The sequence below is a fragment of the Genypterus blacodes genome, unplaced genomic scaffold, assembly GCF_046128005.1.
Source record: "Genypterus blacodes isolate CSIRO-AG114 ecotype Tasmania unplaced genomic scaffold, CSIRO-AGI_Gbla_v1 ptg000157l_1, whole genome shotgun sequence".
NCBI classification, from domain to species: Eukaryota; Metazoa; Chordata; class Actinopteri; order Ophidiiformes; family Ophidiidae; genus Genypterus; species Genypterus blacodes.
This window is the reverse complement of record NW_027466958.1, coordinates 765682-785000: the sequence shown is the minus strand read 5'-3', so window position 1 is coordinate 785000 and position 19319 is coordinate 765682. Positions and strand designations below refer to the sequence as shown.

The 19319-nt window shown below is 48.8% G+C and overlaps 1 protein-coding gene across 1 annotated transcript in view; it reads right to left on the bottom strand.

Moving 5' to 3' along the window:
- glis2a (GLIS family zinc finger 2a) overlaps positions 1-18520 on the bottom strand; it is a 19174-nt gene extending 654 nt beyond the window's left edge. The window contains exons 1-7 of the mRNA XM_076167318.1: positions 18007-18520; positions 7523-7711; positions 5387-5580; positions 4684-4869; positions 3867-4000; positions 2160-2278; positions 1-1483 (exon numbers count right to left, since the gene is read on the bottom strand). The exon at positions 1-1483 is cut by the window's left edge and continues 654 nt beyond it. Coding sequence (XP_076023433.1) covers positions 792-1483; positions 2160-2278; positions 3867-4000; positions 4684-4869; positions 5387-5580; positions 7523-7688 — 1491 coding nt within the window. The 5' untranslated portion in view covers positions 7689-7711; positions 18007-18520 and the 3' untranslated portion in view covers positions 1-791. The remainder of the gene's footprint in view (positions 1484-2159; positions 2279-3866; positions 4001-4683; positions 4870-5386; positions 5581-7522; positions 7712-18006) is intronic.
- Between the last annotated feature and the right edge of the window lie 799 nt (positions 18521-19319).

The window sequence follows — 19319 nt, the reverse complement described above, 5'->3', positions numbered from 1 at the left end:
ATCAACGATAATGTGCTGATTGTCACATGGAAGCGGCTCTGTTCATCACACTGGGGTTTAGTAAACATCAGGACCCGGACACACTCGCTGTTAACAACACAAACGTGTACGCATTGCAGCACGCATGCAGTACACAAGTGATTCATCGCGGGGAAGAACAAAGAACGAGAACGAGACAACTATGGTGGAGAAGTTTGAAGAGAACCTCTGTGATGTTTGTCCACATCCACGTTACCTCGGTTACACACGTATCACTTTAACATCGCTATGTGCAAAAGCAAAAAAAACAGGGAGGTTCTGGTTCTGCTCTGGTCCGCCCCCTGGTGGATACAGGTGTAACTGACACGTGGAGCTGCTTATCTGTGTGATTGGTGTTTGATCATGAAGTTGAGTTGTGGCCATGGAGGAATCTGGGCAGGCGACAGCTGAAAAAAAGAACTTTCACGTTTTGAGACGACTGGAACGTGTCTGGTGCAAAACATTTGGTGCGACTCAACACTCAGAGTGTTGTTAATGTTAATGTTTAGTACAAGATGCTGCTGTGCATTCAGGCCCACTGTGGGCTGGAATGTCTGAAGTGCTTCTTTAGATCTGCAGGTAAAAGTGACCTCTGATTGAAAATACTTAGGTTGGTCCCTCCCTGTGCTTAGCCTCTGTACCTGCACACACACACACACACACGCACACACACACACACACACACACGCACGCACGCGCGCGCACACGCACACACAGACACACACACACACACACGCGCACACACACACACACGAACACACACTCCCTGGATCCTAGCTGACCACAGCTGGTTTTAGGAGGACCGCCCTGGGGGGAAACACCACCCAGGATAGGGGATCACTCCGTCTGGGCCCCACCCCTGCAGACAGGTTCAGAGCCTCCCCTTCCCCTTCTTGCTCCCCCTCTCCTTCCTCCTCTTCCGTTTCACCTTCCACCTCCTTTCTTCCCATCCGGCTCAGGGTCAGACCTCCCAGCCCCAGCATGGATGCGGCCGTCAGTCCAAAGTGTAACAGCGGGGAGTCGGACAGGCTGAGGGGCCCGATGCCGCCGGCTCCTCCTCCGCTCATGGAGAACAGCGGGGCCCCTGGGTGGCCCAGGGCTCTGGCGTGGCAGTAAGCAGAGAGAGGCAAGGAGGAGCCCAGGCCGCCCAGGAGAGCCGCGGCGGCCCCGGGGATGATGATGTGGGCCCCGCTTACGGTGGGCGGTTCTGTGGAAAGCTGGTGCCCATGAAAGCCCAGGCCTGTCCCCAGCCTGCCTGTAGTGCCTTGCTCCTGGGCAACAAAGTGCCCGTGTGCCTTGATGTGCTTGCGTAGCGAGCTGGGGTCCGTGTAGCGCTTCAGGCAGCCGGCCATCTTGCAGTAATATGGCTTGTCCACGTAGTGCGTGCGTGTGTGCTTGAAGCGGTCGCTGGAGTTGGAATAGCGTTTGCTGCAGCCTTCATAGGGACAGATGTACGGCTTCTCTCCTGGAGGACACAGAGACAGAGACAGAGACAGGGACAGGGACAGAGACAGAGACAGAGACAGAGACAGGGACAGAGACAGAGACAGAGACAGAGACAGAGACAGGGACAGAGACAGAGAGTGAACACACTAGTTTACTTCAAACCATTGAGAAACCAAACAAACAAGTGGATAATCACTAAGCTTGTACCGCCCTCTCTCTCTATCTCTCCCTCTCTCTCTATCTCTCCCTCTCTCTCTATCTCTCCCTCTCTCTCTATCTCTCCCTCTCTCTCTCTCCCTCAGTTACTGAAAGCTCTTTTCCCTCGTGCATGGTGTGTGTGTGTGTGGGGGGGGGGAGACAAGTCCAGACCTGCAGGGGAACAATGGGCAGATGGCCGCCACACATTCAGCAACCGGGCTATGACGGAAGTGGAGATCAGGTGTGGGAGTCAGGTGATGGAACAGAGGAGGGACAGGAGGAGGCAGGGAAGACACACCCCCTCCCCCTCCCCCACACACACACACACACACACACACCTGTTTATCAGTGATCTGTGTCCCTGTTGAGCTGCTTTCCTGTTGAGCTGCTTTCCTGTTTAGTCACCAAACATGCAAACATGAGCCTGTTTACTTACCTTTGAGTGCTTGTCTAACATTGTCTCCTCCCCTTTGTGTGTTTGCGCATTGTGAACTCACCTGTGTGTGACCGTGTGTGTATCTTCAGGTTCTCCAGGCGTGAGAAGCTCTTGTTGCAGGTGGGACAATGATGCGGCTTCTCGTTGGTGTGGGTGCGGATGTGAATCAGCATTTTGTACCTGAAACACAAACATGTTGTTGTGTGTGATATGGATTGTCGGAGTTATGACCCAGTCCAGTCCAGTCTAGTCTGGTCCTGTTCCTAGTTTACCTGCTTCCATCGTTTTATTGTTGACAATGCACCTTGTGTCTCATAAATATAAACCTGAAGTTATCTTGCATCGGCACAAATAGCAGGTGGTCTTTGTTCTGTAGAGGGAGTGTTCTGTCACACAGATGCGTCTTTACAAGCACAGATCAGGTGAAGCACATGACAACTGTGACTGCTGCTGTGTGAGCGTGTGTGTCAGTCTGAGACTGATGCAACAGCAGTTCCCTGTGCTGTCGTACGGCCCTTCATGTTGACATCACTCATAAACAGATACACATCATGATAAGAGTGTGACTGAACGTTGACATTCTGTTATCGTTTACATCAGCGGTTCTCAAACTGCAGCCTGAGCCGTACGTGAGTAAAAGCAGAGACATGGCATCAACACACGGCTTCATTATGAGTGACATTCACCCATTACTGTAAAGTACTTGAGTAAATGTCATTTTAGCTGCTGATGTTCATTTTACATCAGTATTGTTGGTGGGTTAATGTCCTTTATTGAAACGGAACTAAAATGAGCTAAAGTCTATTTTTTAGTTATTGGTTAAATCCATTATTCGGTTAAAATCAGTCAATTTGTGTTAAAAAATAACCCGCTAAATATTAGTTAAGAGTGTACAAGTACTCTTTGGCTAAAGTCCATTGGTTAATGTCCAGTTATGGTTAACTTGTTAAGATTGAAGATTTAAAAACCTTGGAGGTGCACTGTTGCAGAATCCTCAACAATCATCCTCAAACTTTGGGAAGTCGACAGCGCCCCAGACCTCAGAAGTGACGCAACGACGCCTCAGGCCTACAGCAGTACTGCAGCTACGAGAGTTGGCCGAATTTCAGAAAGCGACTTAACAGCGCTACCCTCAGTTCTTTTAGTAGTACTGCACCTACATCTTCTCCTGGCATTTATAATCGCACCCGCTGTCGTTGAAGAAAAGAGAAGAAAGTCCCTCTTAATTAATTAGTTAGTTAAATAGAGTAAATAAACAATTCAAATTGATTAATTAATTGATTAATAGAAACAATTCTTTTAATTTTGTATTTAGCTTTGTTGTTTGTTTGTTTTGGTTTTTAATTTTTTAATTTTTGATGAAATTTTATTTTTTTTAATTTTTAGATTTCTTATTTTATATGTTCTCTTTCTTAAAAGAGTAGAACGTAGAACGTAGAATATCAGAACGATTCTTCAATAGTATCAAAAGGCCTTTTTGGTAAATATCTGTGAGTAAAACATGTCTTCTTCCTTTCTGTGGCACTCTATTTATGATTTTTTCTTGTTATTTGTAACTTTTTGACTTTTAAAAAATACTATTTAACATGTTTGAAACACTTTTTAACGCTATGAGGCTTTATTCTCCTAACATTCACAACAAATCTCTCAAAATATTTAGTATTTATTCTTGAAAATGTCAGTTTTTGGCCCTGATTACTCTGAACTGAATGTATAACACCAGTATTGGAGTAAGAGTATGATTATAAAGTATCCCAGCGCGGCTCACCTGGCGTTGAAGCCCCGTCCATTTCGAGCACAGCCTTCCCACTTGCAACAGTACCCACAATCCTTTTCGGGCTTGACATGGTAGTCGTTGATGTGGTCCACCAAGTCCTGCAGCGAGTCGAACAGCAGGTGGCACTAGAGGACAGAGAAGAGAGGACCGAGCAAGACATTAATGGGTGAAAATAACACCCACTCATATCTCAGCCCTCTTTATGTCCCTGTAATGGTGTCAACATGGATTTATTATCATTATTATTGAGGTTTTGCTCAATCATCTGCAGTTCATTGTTGTTTAATGCGTTGTTGGGTGTTAAAGATGTTTTTGTGTGTGTTCTATAAACACTTTGGTTTGTCACATATCATAAACATACTGACCTGTGTGACTCATTCATCCCATAGCTTCCATTTCCATTTCCAGTTCAGTTATATTATTTAATATTCTCATTGAGTAATCTCTCTGATCCTCTCTCCCTCTCTTGTGTGTCATCTTTTTTTTCCACTATTTTTTGTACATTTAGACATTTAGGAGATTGTTTTTATACAGAGAGAGAGAGAGAGAGAGAGAGAGAGAGGGAAAGAAGGTTCAGGATGGCATCAGTTATGTTGATGCGATGACCTCATAGGTACAGTTTTTACAGGAAGATGTCAAACAGCAACGCAGGCTACTACAGATGGCATCACAGGCTGTGGTGAAGAGAAGGAGGGAAGAGAAAAAGAAAAAAGAAAAGACAAAAACAAAGAGAGGAAATTCCACCCAAAGACCCGACCCGACCCCCCGCTGTCACACACAACCCCGCATGATTGTGCGTCATCTTTACCTTCATCCAGCGGCAGGTCAGCTGACCGTCCAGAGAGGGCTCTGGAGAGGCTCGCTGCTCTCTGTGCTGACCAATAAACACCGAGGAGGGAAAGCTGTAACCCCCCGCCGAGCTTCCCATCGGCAGGTAAAACTGGTAGCCCTGCGATGAAGCTCCGCCCTCTACACATCGGGCATGAGCCGGTTCCTGAGTGAGAGAAAGGTCACAAGGTCACAAGGTCAGATGTTTCTCCGACATCTTAATACACTGTAGGTGACCTGACCTCGTGATGTCATCACCGTTACTCACCGCTCTGAACTGATTTACATTTGGTGTAAATGAGCAGAAAGGTTCAAAATTACTTTTAGCAAAATCAAAACCAGTTTCTTGTTGATGGAAAGGAGGGAAACAGGGAAAATCTCGGCCCCCCAACAAAGAGGCGGTGTGTTTGATCTTTTACCATTGGAGCACGACTACAATTAGATTTGGGGTCACTGGACGTCTGCGCACAGACGTCTAGGGACTCCAAATTAGATTCACCCGCAGTTTCCCTTTTGAATCCCGTCTTGTTGAAGACGAGTGGAGAACATTTAGCCCCAATCAGACTGTGACCGGCTTATTATGAGGCCATGCCCGTACATAAGAGCTACTAATTACACCGAGAGTGCATATATTACAGATATGAAGGACAGGACACTGTCATGACGAGCTAGGATGGACATACCCGTGAGAAGAGATGTGGCAGAGGGCTGCTGCTGCTGTGCGGAGAGTCCAGGGGGGAGGAGGGAGAGAGGGAGGAGGGGGAGGAAGGAGATGGGGAGAGGGAGGAGGTGTGGCGGGAGGAAGGGGACAGGCTGAGGTCCATGGCTGGAGGAGTGAAACAGGACCCGGGTCGCTCCTGGGAGGAAGACTGGGAGTCTGTGATCGGGGGGGAGAAAGGGATTCAATCTCACAGTGTTGAACATACAGTAGAGTCCTGCTCTACAGGGCTGAGGTCCATGACACACACCTAAATCAATGCTGCACAAACCAAGAGTTTATTTTGTATTCTTTTTGCTACAATGGAGCACCGATTGAACCTAAACAGCAGGGAGCGTTCCTTCAGCACTCGCACAAGGTGCTTTCAGCAGGCAGATACTTGTTGCCGAGCACATCTGCTGGCTCTCCTCCGGTCACTTTGAAGCACCACGTTTCCCTTTAAGTGATGCAACATAACATGGATTCAATCTGTGAAGCCAGCAGGGCAACTCTTAGCTATCCAGTGACGAGCTGCAGTAGATCCACTCAATGTGAACCGGAGCAAACAAAAACAGAGACGACACCAGGAAGCAATCAAGCTGAGGGTGTGTGTGTGTGTGTGTGTGTGTGTAGCAGCCAGTATAAAATGCACATGTGCTTTGGAATTTCAGCCGCACATGTCTCAAACATTTCGTCTTGCACAAACTACCAGTGGAACCAGGCTATGGAGGCCAGTCTGCTGGAGCGGCTGGATACTTTGTGGCGCAAAGAGCAAATGCAAACACAATGACACGCTAACATTCAACATGTTAATCCCAGAGATGTGTCGGTCATCGGATCTGTTCCATCAGACGTCTGCCATGTGGAATCCAAGGTGTCTACTTAACGTTAACCCTACAGACTTAAACCTCTCAATCAACCGATCAATAGATCATCCTCTAGTCCGTTCAGAAGTAGCTGGGATTGTGTTTCGCACCACAAACAAACTGAACCACTGACCGCTTCCCTCTAAAGGGTCTCAGTGTGGTTGCTTTGGTCCGTGCCCACAGTGTGACTGTTGTGTTCATGCCGCCCCAACGAATCATTAGAGACCTCGATCCACAGAGAGCTCATGTTCTGTTCAGTCAGAGTAAAACATTGCTAAATCTACTTCCTCTTTGGCCCTTTTCTGTCTTTGTTGCCTCTCGGGAGCAGCGTTATGGATGGATGACTGAATAAGTCAACCAGGTAGAAGCCCAGGAGCCCTCTGCCTGATGTACGCTGATGCTGTCGCTAGCCTCACCTTCACTGCAGCTGGTTGAGGTTTAGCAGGCGTATGGAGCTCAGCGTCCCATAATCCACCTCTGGGCTTCAAGCGTGCAGTCCCAGCCAATCCAGTCCTTGTGAATCCTTTGGAAAAATACCTACAGGGCCCCAGTTTGGGAACCATTTCTTTCGCTACGCTACATTTACCCTAGCAACATATTTAGCGACAGGAAGGCAGGGATGAACACGAAGCAGAGGCTCAACAGGGTTTAATCAAAACGGCGAGGAGAGGCACGAGCGTCTGGAGGCTGTGTGGTTAAGGCGTGTACCAAGCACTGGTGATCACTATGTCCCTGGCTGGGGGACCTTCAGCATGTGGCATCTGTCAGTCCGTCATCATATTTCCTGTCTTTCTCAACATTGTCAGATGTGAATAAAACCAAAAATTCCTGATCAATAAAAAAGAAAGAGAAGGCAGAAAGTAGACAATGAGAACCATGCACATGTGTTGAACACTCCGCAAGAAAATCCAGCACACAAACTGCGTGAGGCAGCAAAGCTACAGTCCATTCATACCGACGGGGTCACCTCGTCACTGAGGGTGTACTTCATGTCAGTGTCACGCTCCTCCTGTTATGAGCTGACAAATCAGGGGACAATGAGTGTCTCTTTGAGGACGGGAGAGAGCTGCCATTGATTGGATTTGGGACATTACGTTAGCAGGAGAGCGAGAACAGACTGCTCACTCATTATGCTATTGCATTATAGCTGCAATGGACTTACACACTGCAGTGGGGTCAAGAGGGCTATATCTTTAAGAGAGTGTGAGAGAGAGCAGAGGGTGTTTGCCGCACTGGTAGTTGGTTGAGTGTCTTACCTGGAGAGGAGGGAGGTGAAGGAAAGGTGGTGTACAGCAGGCGAGGTCTTGAAGCGCTGAGCGGGGCGCAGATGGAGGAAGAACAAACTCGCTTCCCTAATTTCAGAGGCCCATCTGTCCGGCCTGAGGGGAGCTTCAGGTCCAGAGGCTCGTCCACGGACAGCATGACTGTAGGTTACTTCTGCTCACCTGTGGGCAGAGAAGCAGGTGGGGCTCAACAAACAAGATTTCTGCACCCGTTTCCCTTTCTTGCACCTGTAAACTGGGATATCTATTTATTTCATCTCATGTAGAAAACTGGCTTTGAGTCTGTGGGGTGATGACTGCTGATGGAATGCATGGTGACTCACTGCACAGCAGACCAGTGACTAAGTACCTCTCATCTCCTCACTCTCACTCTCTCGCCTCCTGCCTAACCACAAGAGGAAGTCCCGCCCTCACCGATCCTGATTCAGGGTTAGACGTAGATATTATGCGCCTATGTGCCACTGGCCTAGAGGAGGATGAGTTAGAGCTGCAGCCAAGAGCCAAACACTGTGACTTTGTGACCTTTCAACAGCCGGAGCCATATAAATGTTCTTCCTCGCCACTTCCTACAGCTCTTCCTGAAGGATCCCAAAGCATTGTGGGTCAGACCTGTGATCTCCTCCAGGTATCTAGGTGACATCACGTCTGAACCACCTCAGCCTGAACCACCTATACCTTTCAACATAGAAGAGCCAGTGGTTCTTTTCTAGCCTGGCCCTTGCACAGGAAACTCATTTCAGCTTTTTTTGCTTTGAAATACAGAGACAATGCAGAAAATGTCATCAACCACAGTTTTCTTTCTGCTTCATCTTTCTGTTAGGAGATTGTTCCATCAATGCTTCACAGCTAAGCAGGTTTCCATTTTGTGTTTTCAATATTAGTTGTTGTTGAGCTGCAGAGAGGGAAAACTCGGAGAATCTCTGGGATGCTGGGTTGTTATGGCGATCCTCTACATTTTTGTGGTCCGGCTTCATTGTGCGATTTAACAAGGTTTTGCAGTGGTTTTCCACTCACACTGGCACGAGAGTCTGAAACGCAACGCCTCTCTGGAATATGAGTCAGATTGTGAGTTCCTGTTAAAACGGATGACTCAAGACCCAACATATCTGCTTCAAAGGAGAAATATGTGGCAGGATCCCATCAAGGAAACCAGGGGGTGCAAAACTCCCCGAGGTGGCCAAAACTCAGGGAAATTGCTCAACAGCAGCTGGGAAAGTTGTCATGAGTGCACACACACGTTTTTCAGCATTGCTCTTTGAGACTCATTCTCACTGTTACGCAACGTTCGTGCCGGAGAGCTGCAGGTTCTTCCTGCCCCACGGACGCTACGTTTCGTGGAGAACGAGGCGGCTCTCAGGTGTCTCACCTGTCCTGTGGAGGTCTAACTCTTGGTTGAAGCTGGTTTTCAGACCAGTCTTGTCTCGCGTGTTCCTTTGATTCTGTTCAATACAAAAAGCGAAACAAAACACATCAACAAAAGCTACAACAAGGCTTGATCTGCTCACGGCTGGCTGAAGAACTTGATCGTTACAGGTGTAGTTTGGTCAACGCTAACCACACCCTGCCTTCTCTGCTTCTAGGTCGATCTATAGTTCACCTTGCAATTGGTTCAGAAATAGTTGCGCTCGAGTTCACGCCACAAACTGAGCACTTCAGCCTTCGTTTGTGACGTTTGCTTTGGTCTGTGCCCAAGTGCGATATCTGTGTTCAAACCTGCTCAAACAAGTAGTACCTAAAGGGAAAATAAAACAGAATCGAGTTCAAGCAGAACGCGCGGTATACTTCCTCCCACCCGCCTGTCAGAGGAGTCGGAAAGTGGTCTCAACTCGCTGGTATGATTGATGACGAAGCATACTGCGGCCTTGAGATTCAGCGAGAGCCTTTAAGGTCTGAGTTGCAGCAATCTGATCAGGAAGGTGTGGGCGATGTCACAGTCAGTATGGCCCCACACAGCCCTGAGAAGAGGTCCAATCTGCTGAGATGTCCTGTGAGGGTGCACCATGGTCTGACCTTTAATGTGTTGGGATAAAGACAGAGTTTACATCTGCAAGACAAACATTCCCTCGTGACATCACTGAGGCCTAAACCTCCCCCGGGGTGTCACTGTGTTTTCTTCTTCTTCTCTCTTTAATGGCAGCTGGCAGCGACGGCATTTCTAATTTACTTTCGCTGGCTTTTGTCCCAGCCGGTCTGAGATTCAAACCGGCAACCATCCAGCTACACGCACACCCCCTCAAACTCACTGTCACCGCAAACTCTTCCCCAATCAACCGGCAGGATCCCCCGACATCGTACGGGGCAGAAGGCTGAACCACAATGAAGTCAGTGTGTAGGTCCGTGTGCCGGCGTGCCAGATCCCTCGCCACACTGGTTTCACATTCCACAGCAGCCTCGCACACACACGCTGCTATTTGGAGGTATTGTGAAGGCACGCACACACAGGACCATATGTATCCAGGCACGCATGCAGACAGGAATCACAGCAGCACGCATGCGCAAAACTCATAACCACCCCCCCCCCCTCCCTTTTCCCTCAATGACCTCCGATTGGGCAGCGTGCCCGGACCCTCTTATGGATCCCCTACTGCCTAGCAAAACACATACTTTGGGTATGCGTGCGTGCGCTCTCTCTCTCTCTCCCTCTCTCTCTCACACACACACTCACACATGTGCACACAAATACACAATCTAACATATATTCCAAACACTTGCGGGGAGTGGAACCTTTTGCACACACACACACACACACACACACACACACACATCATTTGTGTACATGCACGTATATTCAGTCACACCCACTTTCTGAATGCAGGCACTGGAACTTTTTCACACACTTACAGTAATGTACAGATGCACACACACACACACACACACGCACACACGCACACACACGCACACAGACACACACACACACTACATAAGCACAAATCTAAACAAGTAATGAATTTGAGTAGTAAATGCTCGCACACATACACACATACACACCCACACACACACTCCTGAAGGCCCTTTGATTGAATCATAAACACACACACACACACACGTATACACACTGGAGACGAGAGACTCTTTCCCTCCCTGACAGGAAACCTTCGTTTCCACGGCGCCCCGTGCTGGCCTCTCCCTTGGCCATTTTTACTCCTCTTTCTCCCTCCTTCCCTCCTTCCCTCCCTCTGACTCCTTCCTGTGGTTTTCCTCTCCCAGTCCTCCAGCAGAGCAGAACCTCACCCGTGAGTCGCTGTTCTCCTCCGCGCTCTTTTGGCCTCCCACCTCTCACTCCCTCGCACTGCCTGCCTTTCTCTCTCTCTCTCCCTCCCTCTCTCTCTCTCTCGCTCTCTCTCTCTCCCTCCCTCTCTCTCTCTCTCGCTCTCTCTCTCTCCCTCCCTCCCTCTCTCTCTCTCTCTCTCCCTCCCTCTCTCTCGCTCTCTTTTCTCTCTTTTCTTTTCCTTCTCCCCTGCTGTTTTCCTGCTTGCTCCTCGCCATTGCGACACCAGAAATGCGCGGCCGTTGTGCCGCTCGCACCCTCGTCCAGAATTATCAACCAACTCTGAAAACCTTGTGGTGTAACGTTGAGATGGTCTTTGAAGCAGGGGAGGAAGAGTCAGCTTCAGTGTGATGTGCACAGAGGCCCAGAGGAGTGATGATGCACGGCCCGTCACTCTCAGATCCACCGACGCTCCCCTTTTCCCGGGGGTCGCATCCTCTGATCTTTCCCTCCCCGCCTCCATATAAGGTGTTACGCAACGCCACTGCAACCATAGGCTTGACAGGGGTCTTTGTTTGGTGACTTGGAGACATAAAGAGACAGAGTGGGAGACAGTAAAGGCCGGAGCACACCAGAAACGGCAGGAGTTGGCTGAAACCGGACACCTGTTTGAACAGCGAATGGCAGGGAGCGTTTCAGTGCACCAAAACAAAGAGGCAGAGCGCTTTACGCTCAGGAGAAAAGCAGAATCAAAAGGAATTACAGAGGAGCAGAAAGAGAGAAGGTGTCTGGAACAACAAGAGTTGGCCTTGGCTCTTCTCGCCACCTCAGCATTAACCAGAAACTACGTCAATCAACCAGCAGAGAGGTTATTCAGGAAAAGAAAGACAAGAGTTCTGTTGTTTCTGTGAAGTATTTCTCCAATCACACCAGCGTTCCTGGCAGCCTGAAGGCCTCTTGGCTATGGCCGCCGTCCAAAACACAAATGACCATATCATCTTTCAATTTAAGTTACAAAACAAAACCGTCGTCATCACAGTTAGGCGGTTTTGCTTTGCCGCCGCGGCAGCAAGAAGGAAATTTACAGTCAGTGTTCACAAGTTGCAAATGTGTGGAACCACTGTTTTATGTGATCTCAGCTTTGACTCGCCGCGTGTTTGGAAAAGTACAGTTCAGAGAAAAAACGGTATCGCGCAGAGAGAGTGAGAGCGAGCAGGAGGGAGCGAGACGACAGACGGGTGGAGGGGGAGACAGACGGGCTGAGAGTCAGACATGAGCTCCCTCCCTTTCCCCTCCTCGCACTTTTCTCATTATTTCTCTCACCACTGCTAAGTGATGCAACTCTGCACAGCCAGACTGCAACAGCCACCAGTGGAGCCTGCACTGTCTCTCACACTGACACTGGCGTCGACACTACTTAGGAGCAAAGTGGTGGAGGCTGTCAGAGGAGGAGCAACACAGAGGAATCTCAAATCGGGGATTGTTGCTCCTTTGGCTCCCGACTGACAGAGACTCCTTCTCTCAGACTCTATTTGCATCTCTAAACTCATATGTGGACTCGTTTTGTAAGCGTTGTTTGTCTTTTTAATAGCAGCAGCGGTCTGTGTGTGTGTGTGTGGGTGTGTCAGTGCTAATCCAGCGGGGCACTGGCATGTTGGTGGCGCACACACACATCCTACACACAAACATGGTTCATTCCGCCCACTTTCTTATTCCTTTGACGTTCAGTATCCGAAGAGTCCAAACTGACCGGAAAGTTGTTTTTGATTGGTCCTTTACTTTATTGGTCGACTCTAAAGCTACTTAAGGACAGTGATGCTATCAAAGCAAACAAAGTGATGTCAGCATTTGAGCTTAGAGGGCCTTGTGTGCAAAATGGAGAGGGAAGGAACATTTTCATACAGAGTTATGTATTGTACTGCTACTTCAAATCTGATTACTAACCGTTTCTTTATGTTTCCTTTAAGGAAAACCTTTAGGAACAGAGCCGAGCTTCCAGGAGGGGCAGTGAGACGTCAGGCTGCAGCAGAGTGACACACTGTGTTTACGTCTGTGTGCTTCAGGTTGGAGTGTTGCACTTGTTTGTGCCTTGAATCCTCACCAACGTTCTATTTCTCTGTTTCCCCTCATCGTCATAAAGTTTCAGACCCTAAATTAAGCCCAACATGTCGTTCTTCTCCTCACTCTCCCGCTAACTTTCCATCCCTAGTATGGAGACATGTTTCCCATCCTTCTCCTCCTCCTCCTCCTCCTCGTCTCCCTCTTCATGTTACTTCTCTTCCTATGGCCATTCCTAACTCCTAACTCCTAACCCTCCACCCATAATCACAAGCACCAGCGCCACCACCCCACTGTTTGGCAGCAGGACAAGGTCAACACTGAAACCTCTTCACTCTCCTCCTCCTCCTCCTTCCTCCCTCCTCTTTCAGCCGACCCCCCTCCCCGACCCTTCCATCCACCGCCATCGTCCACAGAGAGCGACAAGAGGGACAGAGGGGAGAGAGATGATGGAGAGGAGAACCAGGGAGGATATTTTGTGATGTGTTGACAGAATAAAGGACAGAGAGAGAGAGAGAGAGAGAGAGAGACAGGGACAGAAAGAGAGACAGGGAGCGAGAGAGAAAGAGGAGGAAAGAACATTAGGAAATGAAACACAGAGAAAAGAAGAAGGGGGAGTGAAAGAGAAAGGGAAAGGAGGGTTTTATCCGTCGCTCTCAGGCATTTTTCAGCAGACCGAGCCAGACCAACAGCAGTCTGAATCCCAGAAATCTCTTTCTCTCTCTCCCTCTCTCCCTCTCTCTCTCTCCCTCTCTCTTTCTTTCTCTCTCTCTCCCTCTCCCTCTCTCTCTCTCTCTCTTTGGTTTTTCTTCTCTTTTCTATTTTTCTTTCTCTCCCTTTGTCTCAGTCTCTCTCATTCCTTCAGCTCTGTCATCCAGACCTAAAACACACAAACACATGCGCTTCACATTCCTACGTGCAGAGCAGATTCACCCAATTTGTTTCCACCGCGCGCGCAACTGTGTGCTTGTGTGTGTGTGTGTGTGTGTGTGTGAGAGAGAGTGTGTGTGTCTGCGTGCATGTGTGCGTGTGTGTGTGTGCCAAGCCAGTAAATAATAACCAATTCCAGCTGTTCTGTAGGCCGCGGCTCTGACTGGGGGAAACAAAGAGCAAAAGAAAGAAAGAAGAGAAAAATATAGAGGCTCCGTCAAATAACAAAGTAATGAACTGGAAAAAGTCAGCATAGAATTAAACAGGAAAAATTCATTAAGGTTTAAATCAAACTGACATTAGCAGACCAGAGGAGGTGATTGTGAATTTGCAGACGTTTTCCATTTTGAAAGGGAGGAACCTGGGATAAAGGTGGGCACACACACAGGTCGCACACACACACAGGTCGCACACACACACAGGTCGCACACACACACAGGTCCCGCACGCTCCTCGTTCAGCCTGAGAGGCTCGATTTGAGCTCATAGTGGCTGAGACTGAACTCGTAACAAAGCTGAGTTGTGTCTTCAGGGAGGAGAGGAAGGAGTTAGAAGTGGGAACATGAAGTTGGTATCAAAGGATGAAGAGGATACGGGTAGATAATGATGACAAAGTCCAAGTTTAGGGCAGAAAGGGACTCAGGTGTGCAGTTTGTGGCAGGTGAGACCAGAGCAAAGATCAAAGTGAAACCCGGACCAAACAGACAGATTCCCGTAGTGGAACATCTGTACAGGCCTTCGTACAGTTGCTGCATCATCCTCATCCTCATCCTCATCCTCATCACCAAGGCTGAACTCTGCAGACTCCAGGTGTGATTTTACTCCATTTCAAGTTTGATAGAAGTGAGGTTATGGATATTGCAGTGAGCAGCGTCTGCAGAGTGACAGCTGTGTCGTTTCACCCGAACCTTCCCACCTGAGAGCAGCAGCACCACGGGGGAACGGAGCAGACTGAGCTCTTTGTCCCGTTCTACACTTTCATGAGATGAGACGCGAGTTCTCCAGGATACAATTGCAAACTTCAGAGAGAAAATTGCAAACACCGCAGAGAGAGAAGAGCCGAGAGGCAAAAGAAGTCTTCTGCTGAGCTCCATGATGAGGCCGAGCTACACACTCTGAGCAGACCAGGCACAGGAACGGAGCCGGTGAGCTCCACCCAGCAGCTCCCACACCATCAGAGAACCTGACGACTAAAATGGATCTCGGAAACCATAGAATGCTCCTGATCCAGAGCAAAATGAAAGAAAGTTCCTGAGTTCCAGAGAAAGTTCCTGCACTTCTCATACCAGACGGTTCAGTCAGGTGTCTTATAGATAGTTCCTCGTAGCTGCTAACACACTTGTTTCCAGCGAGGTTGTTTATATTTGGTACAGATCTTGGTGGGGACGATGAAGAACTGTGTGAGAGTTTGACAGAAAAGCAAAGGGTCAACGCCATCAGAGAGCAAAGTGAAGAGAGAGAGAGAGAGAGCGAAAGAAATAAGCAGAGTCCAAATCTACAGGCAGCACTTGCAAAAGCAGCTCATTCCTGACCCCACGCCCATCCGACGGGCCGTGGCACTCGCTCCCCTCACACTCATAAGTCCAACATGTTTTTTTCTTCCTCGCGTATCCTGTTTTTTCTCCTTTTTTCCCCTCCCTTCGCCGCTCTCTCCCTCTCTCTCCCTCTCTCTCTCTCTCTGTGTGTCAAGGGGAGGCCGGCATTTTGTTTGAAAGTCTCATGCCTCCCTCCTCCAACACAGACCCGGGAAGAGGGAGGCAGCCAGGGGGGGGGAGGGAGGGGACGGAGGGGGACGGAGGAAAAGGAGGCCGAGCGAGGGAGCGGGGCTGAGGGAGAAAAAAGAGCGACCAAGAGGAGGGGAGGAAGGAGGGGGTGTCGGGGTGGGGTTTGCGGAATTTGGCCTATGTTTGGTTTGGAAGTGAGGGCCCAGGCGCTGCACTCTCAGGAGGATAATGGAAAAGAAAGGGAGAAGAAAGGGAGGTTTATGGATGTGTGTGTACCCTCACAGGTGGTCGGCACATACTGATGGGGGGGGGGGGCTTTGTGTATGTGTGTGTGTGTGTGTGTTTGCGCAAACTGTGTTGGTATTTTGACAAAGTTACTGCTGTATGGACTCGTCTGGTTACGTTACTTTATTTGCAGATGCTGAATGGACGTAAGGCTGAGAGAGTAAAAGAGGGAAGAAAAGGACCGGGAGAGGGAGAGGAGGTGAATAAGACATTCCTCAGATGGTGGGGTGGGGTGGTGGGGGTACAGGGAGCCAGTGGTTAGTTAGCGGTTAGAGACTAAGAGAAGAAAAATGAAGGCCTAGTCCAGGGCCGGGTCCAAGAACGATACCACAACCAACCGAGAGGAGAGGAGAGGAGAGGAGAGGAGAGGAGAGGAGAGGAGAGGAGAGGGGAGGAGAGGAGAGGAGAGGAGAGGAGGCCTTCACCACCATCACCTCCTCTTGCCGCAGGGGAGGAAGAGAAAGAGGGGGAGTGGTGCTTTTATAGCTGGGCTGAACCCACTGAACCCATCGTGTCCAAACATTGGGGAAAGTATGAAGACAACCGAGGGCCGGAGCCAGCAGCCACACAGGGGGGCCTCTGTGGGGGGGTTCAGCCAGAGAAGGAATGAGGAGGAGGAGGAGGAGGAGGCACAAAGGTGGCGATGGAAAGCCCTTACAGGTCTCTCCAGCCGCGCTGCATTCAGCCGCACACCTCGGTTTCCTTCTTCCTCACTTGTGACGGCTTCACTGAAAAGTTCTGAGCCAAGATGAACTCCACACACTGCCAGAGATACAGAGAGTGTATCGCGTCCAGAAATAGAGCTTTTGCCCACAGACACAGGTTCAGAACTTATCAATCAGCCCCTCTGCTTCACCTTTTTCTCCCTTTCCTTCCTTTGAGCAGTGTTTTTAGCGCAGACACAGACTCATATATGCCACACGTATCCTTAGCAGCACTCCCACCCTGGAGCAGACTGTGTGGGTGGAGCAGAGGGGGGGGGGGGGGGGGTGGGGGGTGAGGCAGACGCACCCAACAACAACAGGAAAAGAGTTTGCTTTGCCTCAGGGCCTTTTTCTCAAATCCGTCAAGGAGCGCCGGTCCAACTTTTAGAGAGCTGCATGATGCAACCCGCCTGCAACCTGCACGGCGCTGCTGCTGCTGCCGTCACATGAAAACCCCCCCAACTCCGACCACCGTGACTCTCTCAGTGCCTGGTCTGGGAGGATTTGGGCGGGAATAACACAGACGGCCGTCACTCGTCAGACGGCCCTGCCCTGTGAGACCCCGTACAGCCAGAAAGGAGGGGGGGGGGGGCGGCTGTCATCCTGCAGGGAGGAGGAGGAGGAGGAGGAGGAGGAAGGCAGGCAGGCAGGCTCGGTGGTGGAGTGTCAGGAGGGCGGAGGACCTGTGGGGTTTGATGACCTAAAGCTCCAGGAGGAGAAAGCAGGAGTCTCCGCCCTGCCAGGACCTGTATCTATATAGTTACTCACTAATGAAGGCCATCAACTCTATGAAAGCCTTGTTTGGGATACTGTAAGGTCACACACACACACACACACACACACACTCACACGCTAACATCATCCCTGTAACACAGATAGAAGATTCCATCCCTGGAGCCTGGAGAGCCATAATGTTGGATATTACACTTGAGTTGGATTTGTGCACAGAGACACACACTCACACTCAAATACACACATGCACACACACACACACACACACACACACATAAGACCTATAAGCTGTATGCAGTAAAATGCTTAAATTGACTAAATCTAGAATATTGTCCTCATACGACTCCTTTTTGATCTTATCTCATACTGGATTAGTGAGAATGTTTCTGATATCAAATATTTGACAGAAAGACAAATGTGACAGCTGAAGTAGTGAGACAAAATATCTGACACTTACACAATAATGCTACTATCAAAACAATGCATTTATACTTAAATAACAGCACATCAAAGCAGAACAGCCCCAGAGTTAAACATGGATTAAGAAAGCAAGCATATCTGTTTGTAGTCATGTGTCAATGCAACTTCATCTTCATCCATTTGTATAATCTCTGCTACAAACCACAGTGTGAATATGAAGTCCATATTGCTTGTGTGTGTGTGTGTGTGTGTGTGTGTGTGTGTGTGTGTGTGTGTGTGTGTGTGTGTGTCTTGTGACTGAACAGCACAGACACGTTGTGTTATTAGATTAGAGTTTGTGGTAGGAAATACATTCCAGCGTGTGTGTGTGTGCGTGTGTGTGTGTGTCAGTATTTACCTCAGATCAGCCTGTAGGGAGTGAGACAGCCTCCTCTGCTGCTCTGTCTGTAGATGCTCACAGCCTGAGGACACACACTGAGGACACGATTTCCCAGATTCAAGCGAGTTTGTCTGGCGTCACCCGGATCGTCATCGATTAACTTATCGATCGTCGAAATACAAGCGTTTGTTTAAGAAGAAAGCTAAATCCTCCCACAGGGGATCGTTGAGTTTGTGAGGGGGAGGAAGAGCCTGTTGGCGGGAGGCAGGCGGACTGTGAGAGCGGAAATCTCTCTGCTCAAAGAAGGAAAAGAAAAGGATGAAGAAACAAACTACACGGTGATCGGGATGTGAAGAAGTGCAGGCTGCGGCGTGAGCGTCAAATCCACTGCAAGAGGAAGAGGCTCTCCAGGAGGCGCATCGCTCAGTTGCGACGCTGGTCAACTGAGCTCCGAGCCGAGGGGATGAGGAGGAAGAGGAGGAGGAGGAGGAGAGAGAGGAGGAGGGAGAGAGAGGGAGGGAGTGAGAGAGAGAGAGATACAGCCTCCTCGTCCAGCTGTTGACTCTCACGACAGGGGTGTGTGAGTGTGTGTGTGTGTGTGTGTGTGTGTGTGTGTGTGTGTGTGTTTGTGCGTGCGTGCGTTTGCGTGTGCGTGTGTCATTATTTAGTGGGTAATGCACAAACTTACCCTCGTTAAATTGTGTGACGCACTTCTTACTTTGTTCTGTTTACTTTTCAGTTTGAATCCTGGATTTCAATTATAAATACAAAATAAGACAAATGAGCAGAACATAGGCCAATATTTGTAGATAAAGGAAGAATGTTTAAATACTTTATTCTTGAGATAGGTTTGGAACTCGATTTTAGATGTTATTATTCTTAAATTATTCATCCATTCCAAGGAATTCTCTATTCCAGAAAATTCAAAAAAGTCTACAAATATCCATTTCTGTCCCCACCCCCCCCCCAACAAAGTTCCAGAAACATTCAAATGAATCTTGCCTCTACATAAAAAAATCCAGAATGAGACACATTTTAGAATTTACTCTGAAAACAACGAACGGAACCTCAAACAGTTAAATGTCAGCAGTTTCACGAGCGAAGAACGTATAAGTCTTCGTCAACAGCAATAAGAATCCAATGAGTTCATGTGGAATGCTTTAATTTCAACAGGGAAACAGTTTAAACATTGAACGCATCACACCAATGCCCTCCTGCAGTCTAACTCTGCTCACGCTCTCCCTCTAGTGGCCATGAGGTAAAATGTTACTTATATTGACCCAAGGGCCACATTAAGAAAACATCAAGTCTCAGAGCTCCTTAGGTTTGTT